This window comes from Megalopta genalis, chromosome 3 (genome assembly GCF_051020955.1).
Source record: "Megalopta genalis isolate 19385.01 chromosome 3, iyMegGena1_principal, whole genome shotgun sequence".
NCBI classification, from domain to species: Eukaryota; Metazoa; Arthropoda; class Insecta; order Hymenoptera; family Halictidae; genus Megalopta; species Megalopta genalis.
This window is the reverse complement of record NC_135015.1, coordinates 31,034,139-31,060,706: the sequence shown is the minus strand read 5'-3', so window position 1 is coordinate 31,060,706 and position 26,568 is coordinate 31,034,139. Positions and strand designations below refer to the sequence as shown.

The following is a 26,568-nucleotide window of genomic DNA, read 5'->3' as shown; positions in this document are numbered from 1 at the left end:
CAACGTGCGGGGGAAAAAGGGGTCAGGCGCGGGACAGGCTACAGACTCGCTCCTCGTTTCGTCCGTTTATCCGTTTGCGCGGCTTCGTAATTGAGAGATCAACGCGCGGTGCCCGTTGAAAATTAGAGCTCGCCGACGAAGCTGGGATTCGAGTGGATCGGTAATTCCGCTTCTGGATTGTTGCGATTTGCTCGTGTTTGGAGAAACCTAGGGCTCGCCGTGCGAACGCGTTCAGCCTTGCCGAGTGGCCTTTCGAGCATCGATGGAACGCGACCGACGATTTTACCGTTTCTTCTCCGTCCACGGTTACCGAAGTCTCGTCGCGCGGAAGAAAACCGCGCTTCTTCCCGTCGCGAAATATTTCCGTCGTTTCGCGCGTCTCTCGCACAATTTCGTTACAAGCGCATCGAGTCCAGGATCAGATACAGGGTGTCCCAAAAATGTCTCGTAATCCGGAAATGGAGGATTCCTGAGGTAATTTCAAGTAACTTTTTCCGTAGCGAAAATGCAATCCGCCGCTCCGTTTACGTGTTATTAACGAAAAACACTGACCAATCGGAGAGCGACTGCGGCCGGCGTCTCGCCCTTGCGGCCAATCCGCGTCGCGCCGGCCAGCTGACGCAGTGGCAGTGGTCGCGAGGGCGGGGCGTCAGCGGTCTCTCATTGGTCAGCGTTTTTCGCGAATAACTCACGAACGGTGCCTCGCAGAACATTTCTGCAAAGGAAAAAGTTGCTTCAAATGACCTCGGGAATCTCCCATTTCTGGATTGCGAGACATTCTTGGGACACCCTGTATATCGACGCTTCGCCCTCGAAGCCGTCTTCGATCCGAATCCAAAATCGTTCCTCTCTCCAACGCTATTTCGAAGCAGAAGGAACTTGGCGCGAAGAACGAAATCGTCGATTACACCGCGAAATTGCAAAGAAACGATCGCGACACGTCGCCTTTTTCGAAATTGACCCGTTCGAGGCGAAGTCCCCGAGGTTTTGCCCCTTTCACCGGTCGCGTTCCGCGCGATAGATTTAATTTAGAATCGTGTTTCGCGATCGGTCGCCGCGATAACCTCCCTTAATTTCTCCGGGTCCGGATGATGGAGAACCGGGACGCGACGCGGCGGTTGATGATATTTTTTGCGGACGGAAGAAACGTGGCCCGGGCCGGCCCGGTCCGGCCCGAACCCGTCGCGTCGAGCGCCGCCGCGTTTCGTGCAATTCACTCGACGCGAAGTGCATCACCGGCGCGTCGCGTTGCGTGATTCGGACAGGAGAAAGCTAGGAAATCGTACGAACCAGTCGCCCCGGCATTTTCTTCTCCTCCTCCCTCTTCCTGATATTTTTGCCACGGTTCGGTTTTTCCACCGGCCGCCGATAAAGATTGGCCTGCGCGCGCGCCAGCTTATTAACCTTGTCGAAAGGCGCGCGCGGTTACGCCGCCTCTGCGCGAGATAGTTAATGGGAGTAAACCCGGGTCCGATAAGAGGCACGACACTGCCCGAGATGCGGGCTACGCTCGATGTAGCCTGAGTGGACTATAAATAGGTGTAGCAGCGTGATAGAAGGAAAGTTCGGTTTCTGGGTGAAATGCTGCTGCAGCTGCTGCTGCTCCTCCTCCTCCTTCTCCTCCTCCTCCGGAGCTGTCTCTTTGGAACATTCGAACAGATTCATCGCCGAATGCAATTTCATTTTGTTGCGCTATCGCTGATCCATCACCTCTGAAAGTTTCGTTCGGAAATTCGCGAGATCGACCAAGTTATGCTTCGCAGCAATTTAACCTACTCTTTCTTACTCGAAACTGTTTCTCCGACGTCGAATGCAGCTGCCGCGCGATACCGAATCTTTCCTACGACGTACTCTTAAACAAAAACATTCGCTAAATTCACGAATCTTCCGTAATCGGTTCAACGATACGAACGTTCAACGACGCTTTACGATATTTTCGATATCGTCGAATCTGCGATAAAGATCGCAAAAGTAAAAGTCGAAGAGCGGCGTCGGTGAAACTTCTTCTTCTAGGTCGCAAGTCGAAGAGAATTTTATCGTTCGAAGTCGAAGGTTACGAGGTGTCTCGGCCTAACAGAATTCCACGGCGAGCAACCGCCGATCCGTATTCAGTAGCTGGAAGATGTCGACGATAGCGAAAGATATTGGAATACCGTAGCCGATATCGTCGCCGATGGAAAAGAGAAACACGAGGGAGCCCAAGATGGCGCGGGAAACCGTATAATATCGAAATAACAAGAAACAAGAGGGAGTGTATAAAACGTCATAACGAGGATATCCATGTACCTACTTGATCATTCGTCGGATGTTACCCGGCACGCGGATCTTCGTAAATGAATATAGGAACGCGAGAACGAGGAGGAAAAATGGGAAACGTGTCTTCGCTAACGACGATCCGCATTCCTACGGGGATCGCCCAGGAAATTCTTGTTCCAGAGCTGCTGCTCGCAAGGGATATCGATATCCGGTTCACCTACGTGTCACTGGCTCTCCGGTCCGCTGGATCAGCAAAGACGATTCGCGTCAAAATCAAATTCGATCCGCGAAGGGGAACTTTCGCGATTCTTTTCTTTTTATTTTCCGCGATCGATCGTTTTCGTTGCTCGAATATCTGCTCCGTTCGGCAGCGATGTCGCTGACAAATTATTATTTCGGCCGCAGATTTGCTCGTCGAATTTAAGCGAAATTGAAATAGTAATGGATATATATGTAAAAAGAATATTAATATAAATTTCTACGAACTAGACGATAGAAATCCGGATTATTTTATTAAGAATTGTACGACGACTTAAGAGAAACAGATCTCCGAGATCTCTCAGAGATAAAGATTTCCGTACAGTATTGTCTCTCCAATTGACGCCCAGATTGCGCACAAAAATGGACAATTTGGGAAGAGGAGATACGATTGTTCGAGCCTTGCGGCTCGTTTTTATAATTGTTGACAATTTATAACTACAAAAACGAGCCAAAAGACTCGAATATCTGGGCGTCAATTAGAGAGACATTACTGTACAGTAATGTCTCCCTTACTGACGCTCAGAGTATCCACTAAAATGGATAATTTGGGAAGAGGAGACACGATTATTCGAGCCTTGCGGCTCGTTTTTATAATTCTTGACAATTTATAACTATAAAAACGAGCCAAAAGACTCGAATATCTTTATAATTATATCGAATATCTTTATTTTTATAATTATAAATTGTCCACAATTATAATAACGAGCCGCGAGGCTCGAATAATCGTATCTCCTCTTCCCAAATTATCCAATTCAGTGGACAATTTGAGCGTCGCGAACGCGACGAAAACCGCGGCCCGGACGCGACGGAGCGACGATCCGCGTCGCGAATCGTGGAACATAACGCGGGAACGCGTCGGCCATTAGAATCCGGTCATTTACATTTACAGGTACGGTTCGTCGAAACGCACGGTGAGAAACAGTTTCAGGAAGTTTGCAACACCGGCAACCTTCCACCTTTCATAGACCCCCGTCCGTGGCTCGTCATCAATCATCGCGGATTATCTTTCGTCACTGTGCAACCTTTTGTCCGCAGTTAATCTCGCCGGTAGATTAACGTCCGGTTCGTGCGAAATGCCGTTTCATATTCGTCGGCCGGGCATTTTTATCGCATCAAATATCACTTAGGTCGTGGCGGATTCGTTCGAGAGGCTAGCCGGCCCCGGACGATTTAGCCCGTGGCTCATTTATCCTGGCCAACGCTTCCGTGCATTATCGATTAGTCTCGCCGAGACCATCTTCGGGAGCCCGTTCTGTCGATCTCTCGAATAATTGGATCTCGCTCGCGATTATTTTCCGCGCCGAAAACGGAATCGGCGATCGCTCGGCTGCGGACGTTTGTGCACGGTAAATTCTCCCTAATGGACGCTCGGCTTGCGACAAAAGAGAAAAATAGATAGCTTGGGGGGAGGAGGAGGAGGAGGTGCGCGCGGCTCGTTTTTATATTTACCGATTGTCAACCACTTCCCAAATTGTCCGTTTTTGTTTCCAAGCTGAGCGTCGATTAGGGAGAATTCGCTGTAATTGCGTATGACGTTTGCGCACGAAAAAGTATGCAGAATATGCACGAAAATACAAAGCGTGTGCTGTATTAAGCGTTAAGACTACATACTATTAACACTAGAACTAATATAAAAACAGGTGAAAATGAAAACCAGTTTCTCACTTTTCCATTTACAATTCCTGATACTATAAAAATGTTTTTGTCAGAAGTTCGTATACGAATCTCTTCGTTCGAGCACATATTACAATAAAAATCGATGGAAGTTGAAATAAATTCACAATCTTGTCATTCTTATAAAACAATAATAACTTAGTCGCGTTTAGGATTCGGTAGTTCCAATGTTAAGCATCGAGAAATGTTCTCCAGTTTATTCCTCCAGTATTATACTTGGAGTTGCAGCGTATTACAAGCACTTTTTCCTGTATAAAACGCAAATATACGGAACGCGCGCGGCACGCGAAACACGCGAAATAAAAGGTACATTTTTGGAATCGTCCGGTCGTGACATAAATTTCTGTCCAGGTCTCGTTGGTCTACCAGCGACTTCTAAAAAGAACACGCATTTGCATAAACATCCGCAGTCTGGTAACGACTATCGTCGGACGGTCGACGACAAGTTAGAAAGCAGGATTGCAGAAGCCGCAACAAACCCGCAGAAGCCGCGACAAACCCGCGGAATCGATGCAGTGTTGCAATTCCACGCGACACGAAGCATAGTTATGCACGAGAAATGGAACAGAACCTGGAAAACCATGGAAGTATACGAGCAAGATAAAATTGCAAACCACGTAGACCGCCGATAATAACGAACCACGGTTACGAGACTGCGAATGGAACTGGCAGCGGTGCTCCGTAATTATTTATAGTATAGCAGTCCATAATTATTTATAGTATAGCGGTCCATCATTATTCGTACCACGGCGGACCATAATTATTCGTAGCGCAGCAGCGGTCCAGATATCGGCGGACCCGGCGAAACTTCGACCGGAATCGACGATTTCGAAAGGCCAAGGAATAATAATTGTTCCGCGACAAATCTTCAGGGAACAATGACAGGGTCTAGCCGCGGGCCCGAAGCCTCGGAAAAGCTGTTTTCACGATTTCGATGAGATCACGGACCATAATAATTCGTAGCGCAGCAGCGATCCAGATATCGTCGGACCCGGCGAAACTTCGACCGGAATCGACGATTTCGAAAGACCAAGGAATAATAATTGTTTCGCGACAAATTTTTAAGGAACAATGACAGGGTCGAGCCGCGGTCCCGAAGCCTCGGAAAAGCTGTTTTCACGATTTCGATGAGATCACGGACCATAATAATTCGTAGCGCAGCAGCGATCCAGATATCGTCGGACCCGGCGAAACTTCGAACGGAATCGACGATTTCGAATGGCCAAGGAATAATAATTGTTCCGCGACAAATTTTTAAGGAACAATGACAGGGTCTAGCCGCGGGCCCGAAGCCTCGGGAAAGCTGTTTTCACGATTTCGATGAAATCGCGGACCAGTTGCCATTAGCGCGTCGATAGTGGCAGCGCTGGGAACGCGGTTACATAAATTCCAGGGAACAAAATGACTGTACTAATGACCAGATTACGGATACTTATGCAGGCACAGATTTTATGGATCAATTTAGAGAAGTAGAAACCAAATGGAAACATATTTCCTGGAGTACGTTCTATTTTATTTTATTTTATTTTTTTCGAAATCGCGCGACCACTTTTTCGCGTCGCTTCCGTACGAACTGTTACAACTCTATAGATCGGATCGACGTCTTTTTCCTGCTCGAACAAAAATTCTACGAACGCGCGAGACACGTCCGAGCAGATCTGCGAGCGTTAAAATCCGTATCCGCGATCGAATTCCGAGCGAAAAGAGCGGCGGACATTATTGGGGAAAAAAAGAGAGGAAATCTGAGAAACGACGGGAAGAACCGTGTTCGAGCGGACGATCGCGGGACAATGGACCGGCGGATCTTCGATCGACGAGTTTATCCGCCGCCTAGGAAGAAGGGAAAACCGCATGGCAGCCAGCTGGATCTCTCGGTCCGCTCTAAATGCGGCTTTCCAGCGGTGGGTTTTCAAGCCGCGGCCGAACCAGTTTGTCAGCCGTGTGGCTCCGAGGGATTCGCCAGCTGATATTTCGCGATAAGTTTATCGATGTACGATATTCGCGGCCGGACGCCGCTTCGGATGTATCTAAAGCGGCGATAACTCGTTCCCGGGAGAGTGGTTTCACCAGCCCCACAGCGGCAGGCTTCGGTCTAATCTTTATGAACTCCATTAAGACGGCCGGAACGGCTACTGGGTAGGAAGGAGGCGAGCTGGAAAGAAGCTGGACCCGCGCGGCCGTGGCAGCGGCGCTGCCCCGCGTCCTGAAAAATGCCCGCGCCGCACGGCGTAAATTTAATTAGTTGCCGGCAGATTATTGGCAACAGAATGCCGGCGAGCAGCCGCGCGGAGGCGCGCCGTGGAAAAACCGGCGGCCGATTTACGCGAGCCTCTCCGCGATCTTTTCGATCGGGTCCCCTCGGGTCTCTCTACCCCTTTGCTTTATACCCGTTCCGCGCTGAACTCGCAACCGCTCGACAATTTCTCCGCGTATCGTTTCGCCCGACGAACGCCGGCTTCCGGAACTCGGAAGTTCGACGCGAACGATATACGGTAATGTCTCTCTAATTGACGCTCGGATTGTCCACGAGAAAATGGACAATTTGGAACGAGGAGATACGAATGTTCGAGCATTTAGAGTCGTTTTTATTACGGTCATCGATTCGCAGCAATTATAAAAACGGGCTGCAAGGCTCGAATAATCGTATCTCCTCTTCCCAAATTGTTCATTTTTGCGCGCGATCCGAGCGTCGGTTAGGGAGACATTACTGTACCGCGTGCAATTCGTTCGAGAATTTAACCGAGGATTTAATCGAGGATTCGTTTCAGCGCGACCGTGCGAAATTCTCGCGCGAAGAATTCGCCGTCTTTAACGAGCGTTTTCGCAAAAGAAAAAAAAGAACGTTTGTCTCGCCGATCTTGATCCAGTAACATTTGTACGTCCTTAATAAATGGCGTAGATACAACGGGGAACATTGATTAATGAGAACGGGAACCTGTTAGGAACTTGCTATCCGAGCGAATATTTTTTTTGTCGAGGCTGAAAGAGGATGACGATAACCGTGCATGAAATTGCGTGGGAATCGCGTTGTTTTATTAGCGTTTAAATCGCCGGAACGCGCGGCGCAGACGCCGGGAAGATTAATCAATGAAAACGGGAATTGGATAAGAGTATTTTTTACCGGACTCTGTTCGCGGCGCGTGCAAACAGCCCGCGGCGGTTTCGAGATCGGACGTCGATTTCGTAGCTCCGTTCAACGGAGAACTTCTTTCTGGTCGTTGCGTGAACGCACGGCGGCTCGTTTCTGCTTGCCGTGCGAGCGTTTGTTGAAATTGCGGCGCGTGTTAAGCTGGCGCCAAGTAGAAAGCACGTGTCTCGCGCAAATGGAGGAACAAGTCTCGCGGCGAGATATGTAGGTGAACAATGTTTTGATATCGAAGAAAGAGGCCTTTGATCGGGTTGGATCTTTTTTTTTCACCCGCCACGGGAGAAGATCGTTTCGCGTCGTTCGCGAAAAAGGATCCGTGGAAAATGGATCGGGATCTCGGCGGGCCGCAGAGTTCGAGCTCGTCGATAGACCGCCGATTTGTTAAACCGGTTCGCGGCGACGAGAATTAGGTGGAAACATTGGTTCGCGCTCGTCCGGAAATTGTACAATGTTTCGCGGCGGTGTCCCGTGTAATTGTCTGCTCGGTTACGACTGTTCGAATTAGCGCGCGTTCGCATAAATTAGCCGGTCAAATACTGGAACCGGGGAAAAATTCGTTTTCACCGGGCGCCGTGTTCCGAACCCTCGGAGAACTAATTAATTCCATCGCAAGGTAAAATTCGTATTTCCTTCTACAAAAGAACGTGTCCCGCGCCTCGGTAATAAGCGCGTGTCCAACGTTATGGTATCGGGCATAACGCTCCTTCCATAAAAATCTCGCGAACCAGGAAATCCTTTGGTCGGATACACATCATTAGCCTTTAGTATCGAGATTATCGCGATGGTTTCCTACATAATTTCAGCAAAGAGACACCGGCAATCTTCTCTCGATCTTATTTTATTGTTATTTTATTCCGCGGGCCTCGCGGTTCTTTAAATAGAAAAGGGAAAGTGGCGAAATACTCGTATATTATGCCGCGTGACCTTAAGACCGTTTTGATTGAGTAAACGTTACTTAAGAATATCCGCAGCCTCGTTCTCGTGTCTCGGAGACCGACGGCGGCTCCGCCAACTTCATCGTCCGATAAATAAGCTACGCTCGTTCGAACCGACAACAATCGCGAAACAATAAATCCGAGATATCGTACGGGCGAGCCGGCGTGTTCGATCCGTTCGCGCGTACTCAATTTTCAGAAATGGAGATCGTTTCTTCGTCTTAACACGTTCCCTGCCAGACCGTTTTTTGAAGACTTTCCGTTCAAGCCGCGTGGGGCGTATGCGCCCCACGCTTTACATTTGTATTATTTTGTTTCTGGCGTATGCTTTACAATAATTAAAATAGTGCAAAAATCATAATTATCAAGGAAAGGTTGTATAGTTTAACACGCATAACACAGCAAACCAATAAATTTATTTTTCTAGGAATTACTTTAACAAATACCTGGCTGATCATTATTCTCCATTGCTGATCATTAGTCTCCATTGCCTTTGTACGTGTCTTATCTACTGGGCTTCGGTTATGAATTGTCGATTCGAGCTCTATATCTCTCGATATTTACGAAAAACTGTTAGCGGCGGCCATCTTGTGACGTCATGCTCGTGAGATTGACACCACTCTGGCCGAATATTGCAAATATCTCCGCAATAACTGCAAAACGGATATTTCTACAACCGAAGCCCAGTCGTTTAGTCTTTCCGGAATCTAAATTTTCCACTTGTGAACTGCATACTTCGATATTAAAGCGTCAGTTTTGGTCGATAGAAACCCCTAAAACTAATATACGTATACGGTTTTCTTGTATGTGTGGCTCGTCATAGTGTGCGGCGACCCGGGCCCTTAAGGCCACTTTACACGATGCAAGGTACAAAATATGCCCATCGCGAACAACGTGCCGAACTTTGTCGGTCGATATTTACAGAAACCGCAGTCTAGGTCCACCGCGGTCCCTGCGCGTATCCGCGTAGACCCCGGGGAGGTCCGACTCCGCTCGAAGCCAGCGTGTAATCCGGTGATCCCCGTGGTCGCGTTCAAAGGTCGCGGCAGGTATCCCGATCCGGCGTCGAGGCACTGAAACGTCGAGGCTCTCCCTTCGTCCGGCCATCTTTCTTCCAGGAGATATTGAATTTTGTCGGCGGCGCGGTTCTCCCTCGGCCCGCGTCGGCCCGCGCCGTCCGCGCCGGCCGGACCGCGGGAAACGAGGGGCTCGAATCTAACACCGTTCCTCGTAAAGCAACGGATCGCCTCGTATAAAATAAAAGGGGACAGATTAACGGCCGTGGACGCGGTGTCCGTTGACGTGTGCATGCATACGGGACGGGACGGGGCCCGCGCGCGCGCGCGATTAGAAGTCTACGCCGGGCCCTCCCACGCGCTCCGTCTCCCTTCCTCCCAGCATCCCCCATCCCCCGTTCGGTTCGACGCTTCGAGAGTATCGTGTGTTCCCGCTCTTCCCGCGAATTTAATTGCCACCATAAATATCGCCGGCCTTCCCCGTGCCTCGAGTCGATCGCGGCTAAAATACACGGGGGGGATCCCGGCCGTCGCACCTCCTGCCTGCGATCCTCCCGGGATCGATGATCGATCGGCGAACACGAAAAACTGTAACCCTTGTGGCCGATGGTTTTCGTTAGCGACGATCGCTAGTCGACTCGTCGCGCCACGCGGCGACCATAAATCGACCGGCGATCTTCCGCGAATGTAAACGCCGGTATTCGATCTCGACTCCGACGTCCCAATTTTTAGCGCGATACGTCTTCTAATTGATTGCGCGGTGTTATTTTATCGGGCGAATGATTATTTTCGTTATCGGCGAGATGTCGAGAAATAATTAGCGTAAATTCTCCCCAACTGACGCTCGGATTGCGCAGCAAAATGGACAATTTGGGAAGAGGAGGTACGATTGTTCGTAGCTCCTTGCCTTGCGGCTCATTTTTATAGTTGTTGACGATCGGTGATGATAAAAACTGTGTTAGAAATTGTATAAAAATCGTCCATTCTTGTGCAAAAAGAAAATACACGATCCGAGCGTCAATTGGGGAGAATTTAGCATAACCGTCTCGTTTGTAACAGAATAATTGTTGTTGAAGGTTGTCCCTGCGACGGACGTAATATTTTAAATTAGGGTATTACATTGTTGTACGATGTGCTGCGTCGCATCTAACGAGAGAGTACGACGACTGTCTACTGTCTGCGTTGCCTTTTTCTTGAGGCTCCAACGGCCAAAAATTTTGTTTTTTAGTCAGTTGCCTGCGGACGAGCGAGGTGTGCAGTCGTGCCTACCGAACTGTCACCCTTAATATCGATTAGCTTTATGTGTTTCCTTTTCTTTTTTTTTCAATAAAAATTAACTCTGTTACAATTATTTGCGTTGCCTGTAAAAATTCAACAATTGTACCACAGCGCTTGCGGCATTGTTCGCGAACGCGGTGTAAGTTACACGCGCGATAGGCACAGTTACACGCGAGATAACGCGTCGAACGAAACGATGATGCAGCAAAATTCTGAAATAAAAAGAACGAAGACGCTACGAGCGGCGATTCTAATGAAATGATCATTGTACGCGTCGTTTCCTCTCGGACCGTTTAAATATCCATCCGGTCGGTTTAATTTAGCGCGCGTATCGTTTCGGTACCATACAATTTCGCCGATCAACGGGAGTATCGAAAATGATTCCGTCGCAGCCGCGACTTAACGAGGCCGTTTTGTAACGTTAATGGCGCGGCTCCTCGGGATCTTATAATCGAGCGGTCGCCGTGTCGAGTTGGCCGGCCGAGCCGCCGCCAATGGCAATTATAAATATCCAGTGGCGTCCAGAGGCTGGCGAAATTCCAGTGACTCTTCCAGCGGCGTTCTTCCCGCCTTTATGTCCGCGTTCACTCACCTTCCGCCGCGCCGCGCCGCTCCGCGCCGCTTCCGTTCATCCGGAACGGTGTTTGCCAAGAAGTCGTGACCCGTTCCGATCCTCCGCCATGGACCTTCGCAGCTTCCGTTGATCCCCCGTGACGCGTTTTTTCCTCGGCTCAGAAAATTTACGGTCTCCGCGTGTTGCGAAAGAAGCCGCGCGCGCACCCTCCGCGCACCCTCCGCGCGATTGTCTGTCTATTTCTTTCCCGCGACGCGATCCGCGGGATTCTTGGCGTCGACTTCTGGCAACGATCGAGAACTCCGGATAGTTCTTTGTGCCCTCGTTACCTTTGACTGGTTACGATTATTTATTCGTTTATTATACCGCGCTCCCGGACCCGGCCGACGATTCCGCCGCGCTCTCAGGCTTCCCCCTCGGCCGCGAAATTTATTCGATCGCCCGGCGCGCGATCATCCTCTCGGAATGATAGCGATTCGAAGCGGCACTGTAAATTCCCGGACGCAAGGCTGAGGTTTTCAGAGTCTCGTTTGCGACCGTGCGCCGCACGCCGTCCCGGAAAATTGGCTCCTTTGAGCCGGCTCTCTCGACTTTTGCGGGCCGCGGAAGGTCAGACAAAATTAATAAGTGTCGTTATCGTTAGCCGGCTATTCCTGGAATTACGGTCGTTTCGGCGTGCTATACATAGGCCCGCGGAGCACCGCGAGCCTATAAAAGATCTCCGCAAATAGAGTCTTCGCGTCGTTAAAAAGCGACGCGAGTTCGTTACTCTTACGGTTCGGCGTTACAAAACGTTATTACCGGCGCGTTCCGAGTCGCAAAAGGGTTGAACGAACACCGATCGTTCCCAGCGTTTTCCTCCGCGAGGTTCGAACGTTCGCCGAACCTTTCTCGACGTCGAATTCGCGTCTGTTCCGAGTCTTTCGCGTCTCTGCCGATGGTTCTTCCGGATTAGCCACGATTCTAACCCACGATTCCGCCGTTCTGTTTCAGGGAGGTGTGCGTGGACGAGGGCCAGCAGCTGTCCCTGGCCCACGGCTGCCAGTTCTACGAGGTCAGCGCGGCGGAGAGTCCCGCGGGAGCCGCGCTGGCGTTCCAGGCGCTGCTCAGGGAGGCTCGGTCGGTGCAGTTGCTGCGAGCGTTGCCGATCCGCCGGAAGCTGGGCGTGCACTCCGTCTCGAGGGTGCTCGGCACGATCTTCGGCAAGAACACCACCAAGGACCGGAAGAAGAGGCCCTCGCTGAGCATATGACGCCTCCTGTGCGCCCTCCTCCTCGGAGGACGTGACGAGCCAGACTTGAGGGCCGACGTGGTGGTTCTGAGCAGCAACGTCTACGCGAACCGCTGACGAGAGAGAGAGAGGACGTCGATCGGGGGCCGCGATCGGGACGCGGACAGCTTGTTTCCGCGATCTCCTCTTCGTTCCTCCTCGTCGCCGCGACTGGGAAGAGGACGTTGCCGTGTCTCCGTCGTCGGACGATCCTGGAGGACCGAGGTCCTCGATATCCGATCCGCGGGGATCTCGGAGGGTCCGCCGATCGGAGGAGGGTGCAGGAGGGCGCGTTTCTGGCCGATCGCCGGAGAATCGGCAGAGGATTTGCAGAGAGGATCGGCAGAGTCGAGGGAGCGCAGGATCTCTGGAAAGCTGGCGGAAGGATCGGCGACGCGTTGGACGGCCAGGAAACGGCGCTCGGCCGTCTCGGGACGGATCGACTGGCATTTGCGTGAGATCCTAGAGACGTTTCATTTAGTATCCGGCTAAGAAACATTCGTGAGAACACAGTGGATTGATCGGGCCGTGTGAAAGACTGTGCCGCGGCCACAGCGTGGAAACGGCTCGGGAATGCCTCGAGTGAAATTCGAAGTGGAAACCGAGAGCGCGCAGGACATGGTTCTCGTTTCGTTATCCTTCGGCTCGCGGCGCCCGTGTGTCGGTGTGTAAGTACGGTGCCCCCTTTTCTTTTCTCGTTTTCTCGTTTCAGTGTCCGGGCCTGACGCCGCTCGGGCCCCGCGCGCAGAGTCCAGACGGTCGGGACCGGGCCGGTGTTCCTGGACGTTTCTAGCTTTAAACGCGTCCGGAATGGCACGATCGCGACGGTAGCCTCCGCCTCGGAGGAATCTCGTTGGCAGCGACAACGTGTCCTTGTTTCTGATCGTTGTTGGACAGAGCCGGCGAAACCTTGCGGAAGCTTATTACTCGCTTCGTTACCGTTTACTTCGGGGAGAACTCGGCTGTCTTTGTCTGTTACCTCGTCTTCGAAAGAATAGAGCGACCCATTGCTTGTATCGTCGTCGACGGACCGCTGATTTCACGCGTACGCGTCGCAAAAGAACGAGGCAGAGTTGAACTGAAAACAGTAGGAAAATTGAAAGAAATTAAGAACGTCGACTTCGTCGGCTTTCGATTCGTTGGAGCGAAGGGAAGAGGCGCCGAATCTCTTCTCGGCTCCTTTGTTTCGCATGCGACGCAGACAGTTTTTATTTTGCGCAACGATCCGCGGTCTAGTCATCGTTTTCTTAGGAGGTCGGCACTGTGAATCTTCGAAGATGATTCGTTTGTTTACGACTGGACAGGGAAGTTGATGTTTCGCCGAGTCTGTGGTTTTTCTCGACGAGAAAGATGGATAATCGGGACTCGGTGTGTCGTCGCTGCGTCTCGAGGCACGTTCGAGATATACGATTACTTCGTCGCGGCAGTGGAATTCGACCAGCCTCGAAATTAGGGGACTCCGGGACGCGCGACCGTGTCTTCTGTGCAGGCGTCGAAGTCGCCGGGCTATCATCGTCGCGTTCCCGACGATCGCGGTGTATTCGTTTCCGAAAATAAGCGTTCGGCGGCTCGGGTCTCGTTCGTCGAGCAGCTCTCCGCTGCGAACGAGTCCGATTTCCAGCGGATTCTTTTACAGGAACGCGAATCGTTCGTTCGTAGCCGGGGAACAAATCACGGTTTTTCAAATCGGTCGGACGGCGCGATGCGAAACAGACGCGGAAGAAACGTTCGTGCCATCAGAGGTTCTCTCGTCGACGCGCGGAAACCGGCTCGCCCGATGCGAGAGGATCGCCATCTACGTTTCGCGTGTGATTTTATAGGATTCGCTGGTTCCGAGCTCGTTTCGCGGCCGCGAAACCGGAAACGAGAACTCCTCGCGTCGCCTTCGAAACTAAACCCGACGGTCTTTCAAATTCCGCAGCCTCCGGCGAGCGAAGGCCGTTCGTCCGCGAGGAATGCGCCGCGACCGCGATCTTCTCGCGACGTCTCCTCGAATGTCCGTGACTTTATGGTCCGACAGAAGCACCCGGCGTTCTTCTCATTTACGTTTCAACGGCGCGATCCGCGGAAACCGAGTCTCGAAGCATTCGTTAACACGTTCGCCGCGACGTCTCGTCGGAACACCCTTCTTCGCGCAGCCCTCTGCAACGCCATCTTTCGAAGTATCTGCTTGTTCGAGGAAGTTCGCCCGACGATTTTGGTTGGAGAAATTGCAAGTCGCGGTGATACGATCGAACAAGAATCGAAATTAAAGATAGATGCCCGTGCAAAAGTCCGCGATCGAACGAACCTTTCGCTTCGACAAGGTTCCAATCCGCGACAGCAACGTCCGAAGGAATTTGTCCATGAAACAAATACATACGTCGAGTCGTTCGGAAAGTAATTTCGTTCTCCAAAAAGATGACGTTCCGCGAGACTGTTAAAAAATGTATTATTTTGCCATTAACCGTTCGACTGCTGAGGAACGCTATCGCGCTCTCCTTATTATGAAAAAATACGTCAGCAGCCAAACGGTTAAAGAACGGGGACTGCTACGAGCAGAAAAAGCTCGAAGCTACCAGAAAATTGTCCAAAATCTGCGGAACGATGCATCGTCGAATAACATTTACTCCGAAAAGTCGCGTTTCATTTTCTCACGAAAGAACGCGATTACTTTCCGAGCAACTCGGTGGTTTATTATCGTTTATGTCGCGGATAGAAACATTCTATAGACGTCGCTTGCGGCGCGCGAAGCGAGAAGTTTGTCCGACCGGAAATTTTCGCCGAATATGGCGTTGCAGCGGGTCGTAAGAAATTACGAGAAGGCGGAGCCCATCGATTTCCCAAGCGTTGCGCGGCGCGCCATTAAACAACAATACGCGTGTAATTAATTCGACTTTCTTCGCGGCGGAGAGCCGAGGGTGTCCCGCGTATGCACGGCCGCGAGTACGGCGAGCGTGTTAATTAACTTACGATCGCGTCGGAACGCTGCCGTCGACCGTGTGTCGTCGTCATCGTATTCGGGGCGACTCGCGACGAGACGCGACACGCGGCGATCGTTGTTGATCCGACGCGCGGGGAGAAGAGGGACCCGCGCCGAAAGAGATCGCTCGATCGCGCTCCCGCGAGGATCGCGAAACGAGAGGAGGAAGCGGCTCGAATCCGTAACGGACTGGTCGCAATGTCAGGCACGCGGCCGAGTTTTGCTTTCGAGAGTTTATTCCGCGCTCGGGAACGATCGCGAGACGTCTCGTCGCGTCCGGACGCGAGCCTGCACCGATCGTATTATTTTTATAGCGAGCGAATCTCTCGCGCGCTGCAGAAACCGCTCGTCCGTTCAGCCATTTTCTTCGGACTCTTCTTACCTTGTCCTTCGCATTGTACCAGCTTTGTATCGGTCGTTCGAAAAAGCGTTTGTTTCGCCGGTATTGGACGAGTTCCGGCGGATTTTCGATCCGTCGCCGCTTCGTTATCTTCGCCTTGGAACGTCTTCGATTCTAAAGAGTTTCTTAGCAGGAATTGGACGCTTGAGAAAATTAATCAAACGCTCCTATGGACAGCAATCTCATTTGGATCGTTACCAAAAATCACCGTCGCGTATCGGACTCGTCGAAGGAAACTTATTTGTTCGAATCGTTCCACGTGGAAATTGACGGCGCGAGAATCGTCTGGAGCATTTTAGAAATTGCACTTCGACGATGCGACAAAATCACATCGGCTCTTGGCAGTGAATCCGAGTCGTTGTGCAGTCGTTCGTACAGTTTCTTTGGATAAACAGCGAAGGAATCTACGCGTCCGCTGCGATCTCAACTTTTGTCATCGTTCGTTTTTCATCGAATCAATTGTCGTGGAATCTTTTTGCGGCGGTCGGCTCCACGGTGAACGAGAATGATACCGGAGACGCGTGTCTCGCGAGCGGATCACCGAGCGCGGAGTAATCGATTCGATGACCTTAATGTTCCTACCGAAACTAGCCTAAGTGTACATAGCGCACATTCACTTGCTGAGTAAAACGCTGCAGAGATTCGAGGAATCGACGAAGCATAGATGGTAAGATTAAAATGAGAGAGAAAAAGAGAGAGAGAGCGAGAGAGAGAGAGAGAATTCGGCCATCAAATTTGAAGATGAGCCGACACGGCCGTGATTTGTCGAGGAGATATTTATCGCGGTTTCGCGTGCACGTTTTCGTTCGTATCGTGTGAATTCGGAACCTTCGTTTTGTTTCTCGTTTTTCTGTGCTCTTCTTCGTCTACTTTCTTCATCATCATCTTCTTCTTCTACTTTTTCTTCTACTCCTTCTACTTCTTCTTCTTCTTTTCTTGCGTTTTCTCTCGCGCCGATCAGATCATTTTGTGTGACCAGGTTCGAGCATTTTTTCTTTCTTTCTTTTGTTGTAAAAGAAGATCGCTCGTTTTTCTACGGTAAACGTAACACATGCTAACGACTATGGTCGAGTTTAAGGTTCTTACGTAATTGCATATTACGTGTATGTATATTTTCAGTGCCTTCCGTATTGACAGTGACGGGTGTTAGAGATATAGAAAGTGTGAGAAAGAGAGAGAGAGAGAGAGATACATAGTTCTTTTTTTCTGAACTCGCGGGGATACCTTTTCTGGGATCGACCATCGATTTTCGTTCGGCTCGAGATGTCGGTCGAGAGTCGAGACGAATCGGCGTGTTCTCTTCTTCTGTTCTGGCGTGCCGTTTTTCGTCCCATTGTGTTCGGAGAATTTGAGAAAATGCCAGCAGCAGTTGTATTTATAAGCGATTGAACTCGATCGAACGAAATGTGATATGAAAGATCTTCGGCACTTTATCGCGGCAAAATTTGTCTACGAAAACGGGGCGTCCCGGAGCGTCTCGACGATACCGACACCTGTGAAACGCTTCCTCGATTGGTAATTTTGCGATTACTACACTTGGAAGGTTCGAAGAAAGTAGCGGATGCTGAGAAAGTCCCCGAAAGAGAAGAGAACATGCGCAACATTCGGCCGTAAAGTCGCATCCTCGACCGCTTGGATCGACGCTTGTGGAACTTACGATCGCGAACGGTCGCACGAGCAAAAACTAAACGGAGCAACAGGGTAGCCCGCGCGCGAGTGCGGGGGCGGATTTATGCGTGACCTTGGGCCGGAAATCGATCTCGTCTCGTCTATAATCCCGAAAAATGTGCTGTGGATATATTTTTCTTTCTCCGCGCGGTCTCTCCGGATTCGTTCGTCTTTCTTTTTATATTTTTGTACCTTCCACCGTAGAAAGTGGAACGATAAATATTTGTGCAGCATCGATGATCCGTTGGTAACGCGAGAAACTTTTCGCGGGGATCGACGAGTGCCGGTCGAGAAAAGGTAAACCGAGGTGCGAGAGACATTGTATATGATCGAGGGATGAAAGATTGTGCTTCCAGAGCGTGCCTAATCGATACATTCCAAAACAAAAAAAAAACACAAACAAACAAACAAGCAAACAAACAACGCGTGTGAAAATCGGAGAATCTTGGGGGCGCGTGTGTGTTATGCGGTTTTCGAATTCTGGCCGATATCGATCGCTGTATTTTAAGTGCTAGTCACTTGTTATCGTAAATTGAGAAAGAATAAAATTCTTTTGTTAAAAAAAAAAAGAAAAGAAAACGAAACGATGCGAAGAGGAATTCGTTTCTTCTGCGACCATGTCTCCTCCTTGGTCCAAATTCGTTCCATCTCCACCGTGCAACGATCATATTCGTTCGCTTTCGTTGTCTTCTTCTTCTTCTTCTTCTTCGTTATCCTTCTGTTCTCCATTATCGTCTCGTCCTCGTCGCAACGCACCAGCTTCGAACCGCAATCCATTCCGCAGAATTATAGATCTTCTCTAATCCGATTCCAATCCGTTGATCCTTGTTCAAACTTCATCCGAGAGACGCTTAGGTAAATGTCTCCGATGATTCCCCTCATTCTCGCTGCCTGTTCCATAGCTTTGCCACTTATTTTCTTACTTGTTGCTACAACAAATCAGAGATCCCGAAGAGATGCACTCGCCGCATCAAGGAGCGCGTCGACAGCGTTATTTAAGTGTTCGTTATAGGCTCGGATGAAAGACTTAAGAAACGCGAGTTTCTTATTTCGTTCGTCGTTCCAAGTAATAGCAAAATTCAAGAAAATAGTATTAATAGACCTATTACAGTAATGTCTCTCTAATTGACGCTCGGATTGTGCACGAAATTGGACAATCTGGGAAGAGGAGATACGATTATTCGAGCCTTGCAGCTGCTCGCAGCTCGCCTTCAAGACTCAAATTAATCGTGTCTCCTCTTCCCAGATTGTCCATTTTCTGCGCAATCTAAGCGTCGAGAGAGACATTACTATACCTAGTAGGATAGTGCCTCTGTCGTCAAACTTGGAAACGCGGATTGATAAATCTGCGAATCGAAGGCGAGCGAGGCGGAGCGATTGGCAGCGGTGTCGGCCGGCGGAGGAGAGAGCCAGCAGCAGCCGGAGAGATCGAGGGTGCCGTTCGTTATTTTCTCGAAGCTGGTGGTCCCGAATGGAACGGCTGTCCGAGTCCGAGCCGAGGAGTCACCGGGACCGACTCAGGGTTCCCTCGTCGCGGCAAAATTAGACGATTCGGCCGGCCGGCCAGCCACCGCACCGCCGCGGCTCCGCTCGGCTCGGCTCGGCGGGATGCACATGACACTGCACCGCGCTGCACGGGCAGGGCAGGGCAGGGCAGGGCGGCGAATGAATCAACGATGGGCCGACCGAATAACTAGCGATTCGGGCCAAGGTTTCGGGTGCAACACGTGTTTGTCAGCCGTGATACAGAAATAAAGCACGGTGTTCCCTCCTTTCACGGCGTCCGGCTCGCGACGATAACTCGTCGCCGGCAATATCGTTTGTCAATGGAGCCCCTCGCAGAAGAAGAAACGGCAGCAGAGCCGAGGGGGGCTGCCGGGGCCCGAGGCGGGCTACCATACGCGTCGGTGGACGAGCGGGGCCCCGAGAGGGACGGCGCGGGGAAAAAGAAGGGCGGGGGAGCGCGCGTAAAAATAAGCGGGCATTTCGGCTTCCCTGCTGCGTGAATCACTGATCGTTAATAAATTTCAGCGGAGAAGGAACCCCCCGAGAATCCGGCGCGGCGGCGGCGGATTCAAAATCGAGCAGCGAGCCGGCGGTTCACCTGTGCTCCGCTCTCGGACCTTAATGGCTCGGTGTTGCTTGATCACCGGCGCGTTATTGTTCGCGTGCTCGCCAGGTGATTTACATGGGCCGGAGCTAGTTGGAGAACGAGATCGAACGGCGCGGCGAGGACGGACCCATCCGGCTCCCTGCGATCTCGCGCGGGGGTCAGTCGTTTTTGCGGCTCGTTCGGACGGGATTCGGCGAATCCGTTGCGGATTTTGTGCTTTCGTTCGCAGGACACAGGCAATTCGGAGGCAATCCTTACCTGGCTCGCACCCAACGGTCGATTCTTATCGTCGACGTAGCAATAAATTACATGGTCGTAGCACAGGGAAATTCACGGCAACCCTACATTCGGCATTTTCGGGAGAAATGACCGTAAACCTAACATCGGGGCGGAGACTTGGAACTTCCATGAAAGAGTTGGAATTATTATGGGTCTCGTTCGGACCCCGTTTGTCAACCTTTGGACGACAGACCCTGTTTTATTTAGACAGGGTAGAAGATCGGGCGGTCGCAGAGGGGAGGTATTACCCTAAATTCCTGAGTACCGATGCGAGGCGGCATTCATTTCTATGTTTACCTACACGTAGCGACGATTCGGAGCGTCCTTCCTCGCATCCATTGCACTTGTGCTCAGCACGGATACGCAAATACATTCGTCCTTCTATCACGTAAGTACCATGACTTGTTCTATTTGAAAGCTTTATTGTCTCCGTAACCACGAGCTTGTCCGCTTCGAATGCTTTCCGTCGACTTTTCGATCGAACGCCTTTAGGAAATCGATCGAAGCTCTCGTAATTTTTTATACGCCGATTCGTCGGGAATAATCATTTTCTGCGGATCGACCAGACAGGAAACGGTCGAATTTCGGGTTAAATATTACGTCGAACGATACTCGAACGCGGAATAGATAGATGAAATATAAAACAATCGACGCTCGCACATTCCCGAGTCTCTAAAAACGCTGAACAACTTTGTTCGCGCAGATCGCGTCGCGATAGCGATTTATTACGCCGCGAACGCATCGAACGCACCACGCTGCTACCTTCGCTGCTCGCGATTTCATCCGGCGTCATCGAAATCGCGTCTGAAATATCAGCAATCCGCGCTACATTTGCGAGCGCGAAATCGACGCCGCTCTTCGCGATTCACGCATTTCCCACGGAACGCGAGAAGAGGAAAGCGAAACAAGCGAAAACGAGAGAAAATACAATTTCCAACGAAAACGATCGGGAAACGTGGGCGCGTTGCAGACGCGTTATCGGCTCGTTCTATCGGCTCTCGTTCGTCTCCTTTGTCCCGTCGAACGAAACGAAAGTCACTCCGCCGCCGGGAGGACAAAACGAAAAGCGCCCGAGAGGGAACAACAAATACGAGATAAAAAAAAGAATAGAGAGAAACAAAGGAGGACGCTTTCTTTCGGTGGGATCCGACATCGACGAACTTTCATCCGCTTCGGAAGGCAACAGGATTTTCCAGGCGGGCCGGCGGGCTCCGTTCCGGGCGACGACGTAACGAGGTGACAGGTACAAGGCCTGAAAACGTGACCGGGTTTAGAATTTCCGAAGGGGGTGGACTCGTTCGGTGCCCCGTAGAAAACTCCCCGATGGGCCCGGGGGCCCGGTCGTGTTACCGCGGGGCCTCGCGTTCGGCCGCCATCTTGTCGGTGCGCGGGGAGAAGACGAACGAGCGGTGGCCGCCGATAAAACGATGCTCGGGCCCGCTCTCGATTTATCGCCGCGAAATGGTGCACCGGCGCGTTGCACTCGCGTTGCACTCGATGCGCAATGTCTCGCGGCTCGCGACTCGCTCGCGAGAGAGAGAACGAGAGAGAGAGAGAGTGAGCACGGGCAACTCCAATTTGCGTATTTCAGCCCGCGAAATTGGAACTTCGTCGGTGCGTGTCGCGTAACCCGATAACGGGGCTAACGTTTCCGACCGTTCCCGACCCTCTCCCCCGCCCCGCCCGCCGCGATATTATCTGCCGCGATTTGCATTAATTGCCTTATCGTTCCGGAACACGCTCGCCAGACGTATCCTCTTTCTGCCGCGGACAATGTGGAGCTCGCCTTTTCGCTGTGACACGGTTCGATCGCCTGAAAATCCGGGATTTCGACGCTGGAATGCCGAGCGTGGACATTTTCTTAGATACAGATAGAATTAAAAGTGAATTAAATCGCTTTCTCGGAGCAAACAGAATTAGCAGAGAAAACGATAGAACAAACAAACGGACAAAGAAACAGAGGAGCCAGCTTTTGGTATAATTCAAGGTAACCCGAGTCGCGGGCCACGGTCGGGCCACGGTCGGGCCACGGACGCGGGGCCCCGGCGCGGCGAGATTCTCGGCGCATCAACAATGGCCCGGCGTGTAACTCCGCGTTTAGACGATACGAGACGATACGGGACGATACGAGACGATGAGAGGTGCGAAGGAAACGGTATATTCCGTGTCTGCACGCGTGCAGAAAGGGACGAAGGAGCGAGTGCGGAGGCGGGCTAGACGCAACGCAGGGACCGGTGCAAGCCGCCTCGTCGCCGGATGATCCTGGTCGTGGTCGTGGTCGTGGTCGTGGTCGTGACTCGAGACGTGACTGGCAAGGTCGTAGGTCGGCTCGCTGCACCTTGCACCTCCACCTTCCGAGCCAGGAACCAGCCGCAGCGTGTCTGGCCTCGGGCGAGAGTTGAAATTTAATACATGCGCATAACTCTCGATACTCTCCGAGTTGTTCCCCCCTTCGGAAAGGGGTACGTCGCGTCGCCTCGTCTCGCCTCGCCTTCTCTCGCCTCGCCTTACCTTGCCTCGCCTCGCCTCGCTCCCTCCTTCGGAGGGAAGACACTGAGATCCACCTAGGGGAACGCTTTATAGGTTATCGGTCGACGCGACGCGACGGGGGGAAGAAGGGGGGCTCGAAAGGGTCAGCGTGACTACGCGAACCTTGACGGAGAACGATCTACCTGTTGCATCTTGCAACGACGCGACGCTGCGCCGACGTTTTTCCGTGGAATTCAGAGGGTGGCTTTGGTCCAAGGCTTTGCCCACGCTGGGATCCATTCTTCCGAGGGGAATTTCGTACCTCGTGGAGCGCGCCGGGTTTCAGGAATTTTGCTCAGGTCCGAAGTCGTTTCTTAACCCTTCGACGCATAAATATCTTCGGCGACGCGTGTCGTTTCAGGATGATTCTACTTTCAATGGTGTTCGCGATCGAAAACGAAAAGAAAAATTGGCGACATTCGATCTCTTCGTGGTCGATTCTTGCACGAAGAAGCTTCTCGGTTGTTCATTATAGAATAATAGTAATTCATAGAATATATATTAATATTATATATAATAGTAATTGACGCTCGGAGCCTTATTTTTTATATTAAATAATTCTTGCACGAAGAAGCTTCTCGTTCGTTCATTACAGAATAATAGTAATTCATAGAATATATATTAATATTATATATAATAGTAATTGACGCTCGGATCCTTATTTTTTATATTAAATAATTCTTGCACGAAGAAGCTTCTCGTTTGTTCATTATAGAATAATAGTAATTCATAGAATATGTATTAATATTATATGTAATAGTAATTGACGCTCGGAGCCTTATTTTTTATATTAAATAATTCTTGCACGAAGAAGCTTCTCGGTTGTTCATTATAGAATAATCGTAATTCATAGAATATATATTAATATTATATATAATAGTAATCAACAGTCATAGCCTTATTTTTTATATTAAACAATTATATCATTTATATTATGTTACGTATAATATTCGAGCCTCGCAGCTCGTTCTTACAGTTGTCGACAATCGTTGACTACAGAAACGAGCCGCGAGGCTCGAACGATCGTATCTCCTGTTCCCAAATCGTCCATTTTTGTGCGCAATCTGAGCTATTCTCAATCGGGGAGAGGCTCGCGTCGAAACGGAGGCTCCGAGAGAAATTTCGAATCGCGTACACAGTTTCGAAAAGTTCCGCGGCATTCGTCTCTCCCTTCTCGAGTCTAAACCAGAGGCTCCGAAAGATTCGAGACGAAGCAACACCGGACCGGCGGTCGAACGCGGGCCTGAAAGAGGTATCATTAAGATAAATGCTCTCTCGTTTACTTCCACACCGCGAGGACCCCTTTTTTTCGCGGCAGAAGCCCGGTAGAAGCGAACAGTGGTTGCGCGGACGGGGATGAGAAACGGCCGGATCGGAGCGTGATAAATCAAGCTCCCGTGTTAACCGTAAACGTCGGAACCGGTGGCCTTCGAATGTGGTCATTTTCAGCGGGTAATTCGCCGCTGATGGCCCTATACTCGGGATTCGTTAAAACGGTAACGGATCCGCGAACGCCGCCCGGCTATCGGCGAGGTAATATATATCGAGGGGCTCGGGGGGAGGAGGGTGGAGTGTGCCGCGATTTGTCGCGGTATTAATGAGCTCGCGGTCTCGACAGAATTTATTGGCCGCCGCGGCGTCTCCGGAATATCCGCCAAGTTGGTTTTAAGAAGAAACCGGCGGACGCGTTTTATTGCACAGTCTGGACACGCTGTAACGTCGCGCGCGATGACATCGATCATCGGAAAGGACGCGCGGCTTTCGGTCGATTTGTTCTTAAATCGGCCGAGACGATTCAAATGTTGCACAGGGAATTTATTGCCCCGCGTGTTTCCATAAATCGTTAATTTTAATTGTCGATTTTATCCTCGCGAAGTATCCTCGGAGCTGACATTTTATTTCTATGTCGTCGATGCGTGTTCGATGCGCCGTTCGATCGTCCCGTCCTCGACGGCGCAACGTTGTTCGCGTCGCGAAACGAATTGAAACCCGCGACGGATTTCGTTGTCGAACGTTGAGCCAGGCTTTAGCCGACATTTTTGCGCCGACTTTCGAGCGAATGGAAACGTCGATGACTTCTCTGTCTCCGTGCGGAGAACCCCTTTCGAAACTAACCGTTCTCCTCGGCCATATCGCGGCGATTAATTAACAGTTGTGCAAACAGGGCTCGACTTTGAAGTTGAAGAGCGGAGAAGCGACGGTCGTACGATAGCTATCTCGGAACAGAGAGCAAAGACTCGGCTTCCTATCCCGTCTCTGCCAACCTGTCACCGATGAAACATCGCGATACGAGGTCACGTTTAATCGCCGATTGTCTTCAGCGGCCGCATTCCACGGTGATAAGCACTGTTTACGAAGCATCGCACAATGCCCGACGTCGCGGACCGAGTCGGATGAAAAGAACGTCGCGTTAATCTAAGGAAAGGTCGTTCTAGACAGCAGTCACGCTGATACGCGGCGTAAGCGTGTGGGTATTGCCCGCGGGCGTCCCAAACACTGCGGTGTCTTATAAAAGTAATGAAATCTGACATTTTTACAGCGTGTGATCTGTCTAATTTTAATCTAAAACCGAATCTCATAATTTTGTGTACGTTTAGTATTGATAATTTGTGACGTACGAGTAACAAATTAATCGCGGTTTTAATTCGTTCGTTGACCTTTGATATTCGAAACACCTGCCGTCTGTCCTCGGGTATTATTAACACGTTCCGTGCCGAGCTTTTTTTACTCGAATCTTCACACTTTGATATTTTACTAAAACTTGATGTATTACGTGCAATTATTAATTCTCGTACACATAACAACGTAACAAAAACTTATCAACGCCCATTCTTGCGGTGGAAATTGATTTTTCGGTTCTAAATTTCTTGTAAACAATTTGTTCAGTTCACTAAGTAAACATGCAAGCGTGTACCATCGATGGTACACGTGGCACGGAACGTGTTAAAGACATAATAAAATATAAGAAATATTCGATAAATAATCATTGCCTGGGAGTTGCATCTCGCACGTAAGACGATTTCTCCCGGGAGACGATCCGCGTAGAAGGCTTCTTCCAAGAAGAATGGATCAGCCGCGCGAGTGCTGCTTAAATATTTATCGCATTCCGGAGGAATCGCCGCGTTGTACATCCCCGGGCATTAACGATGACTTACATTGCGCGTAAATTCGCTTCGTAAATATTTTCGGAAGCTGGAGGAAGCGAGTCGGTTCCAACTATTATTCAACGGGACCATAAATTCCGTCCAATTACCGGTACTCTGTAAATCAATTTGCGAGAATGCTGCCAGAATCCCGAAGTACCAACCGGCGAAATCGAAAACGTTGCGGATTTATGCGCGTTTCTGACCAAGGCACGCGAGAACTATCTTATCAGCTGAAACACTCTGTGGTAATACAATTTTCCAAATATTCGAGAGCATTCGATTTCTTCCGATATCGTTAAAACGGTCCACGTTTCTTGTTCAAAGTCGAATTCCGAATCTTCGCACAGACCGCTTCTAAAAACCTTTAAACTTCAAGGGCTATTATTTTATGTTCACATTATCAAGGAAATGATCTCCCAAGAGAACAAAAGTCTTTTTTCAACAAAAGTCTCTGTCAGGATCTCGTTAACGCATCTAAAACTATTTTAACACGTTCCGTGCCGAGCTTTTTTTACTCGAATCTTCACACTTTGATATTTTACTAAAACTTGATGTATTACGTGCAATTATTAATTCTCGTACACATAACAACGTAACAAAAACCTATCAACGCCCATTCTTGCGGTGGAAATTGATTCTTCGGTTCTAAATTTCTTGTAAACAATTTTGTTCAGTTCACTAAGTAAACATGCAAGCGTGTACCATCGATGGTACACGTGGCACGGAACGTGTTAATAAAAAAACGCGCCCAAAGAAACGATAAAGTCCGTTTAGGAAGCTGAAAATAATCTCAATCGCATTACCAATACATCCGTCGAAAATGTTATTTTCGACCGTTACTTTGCACCGTTGCAAATGGTCGATCCCGCGAAAATCACGATTTCGTCGAGACTAATTCGAGACGAGACAGTTTCCTCGATCCTCAGCCGGATACGAGAGAGCCGCGTGCCGCGGCGATCTGTCGGCCGATCGTCGTGAATCATCGAGCAATGACCAAGTTCATCGAATTCCTCGCAACCCCTTCCGAAAGAATAACGCTCGCCGCGGTGCCAACGAACC

The 26,568-nt window shown here is 50.3% G+C and overlaps 1 protein-coding gene across 3 annotated transcripts in view; it reads left to right on the top strand.

Moving 5' to 3' along the window:
• Nucleotides 1–18,026, top strand: part of LOC117218201 (ras-related and estrogen-regulated growth inhibitor) — a 101,127-nt gene extending 83,101 nt beyond the window's left edge. For all 3 annotated transcript variants that reach the window (XM_076520592.1, XM_033466416.2, XM_033466418.2), the window contains one exon: nucleotides 12,136–18,026. In XM_076520592.1, the coding sequence (XP_076376707.1) occupies nucleotides 12,136–12,394 (259 nt within the window). In that variant the 3' untranslated portion in view covers nucleotides 12,395–18,026. The remainder of the gene's footprint in view (nucleotides 1–12,135) is intronic.
• Nucleotides 18,027–26,568: the final 8,542 nt, after the last annotated feature.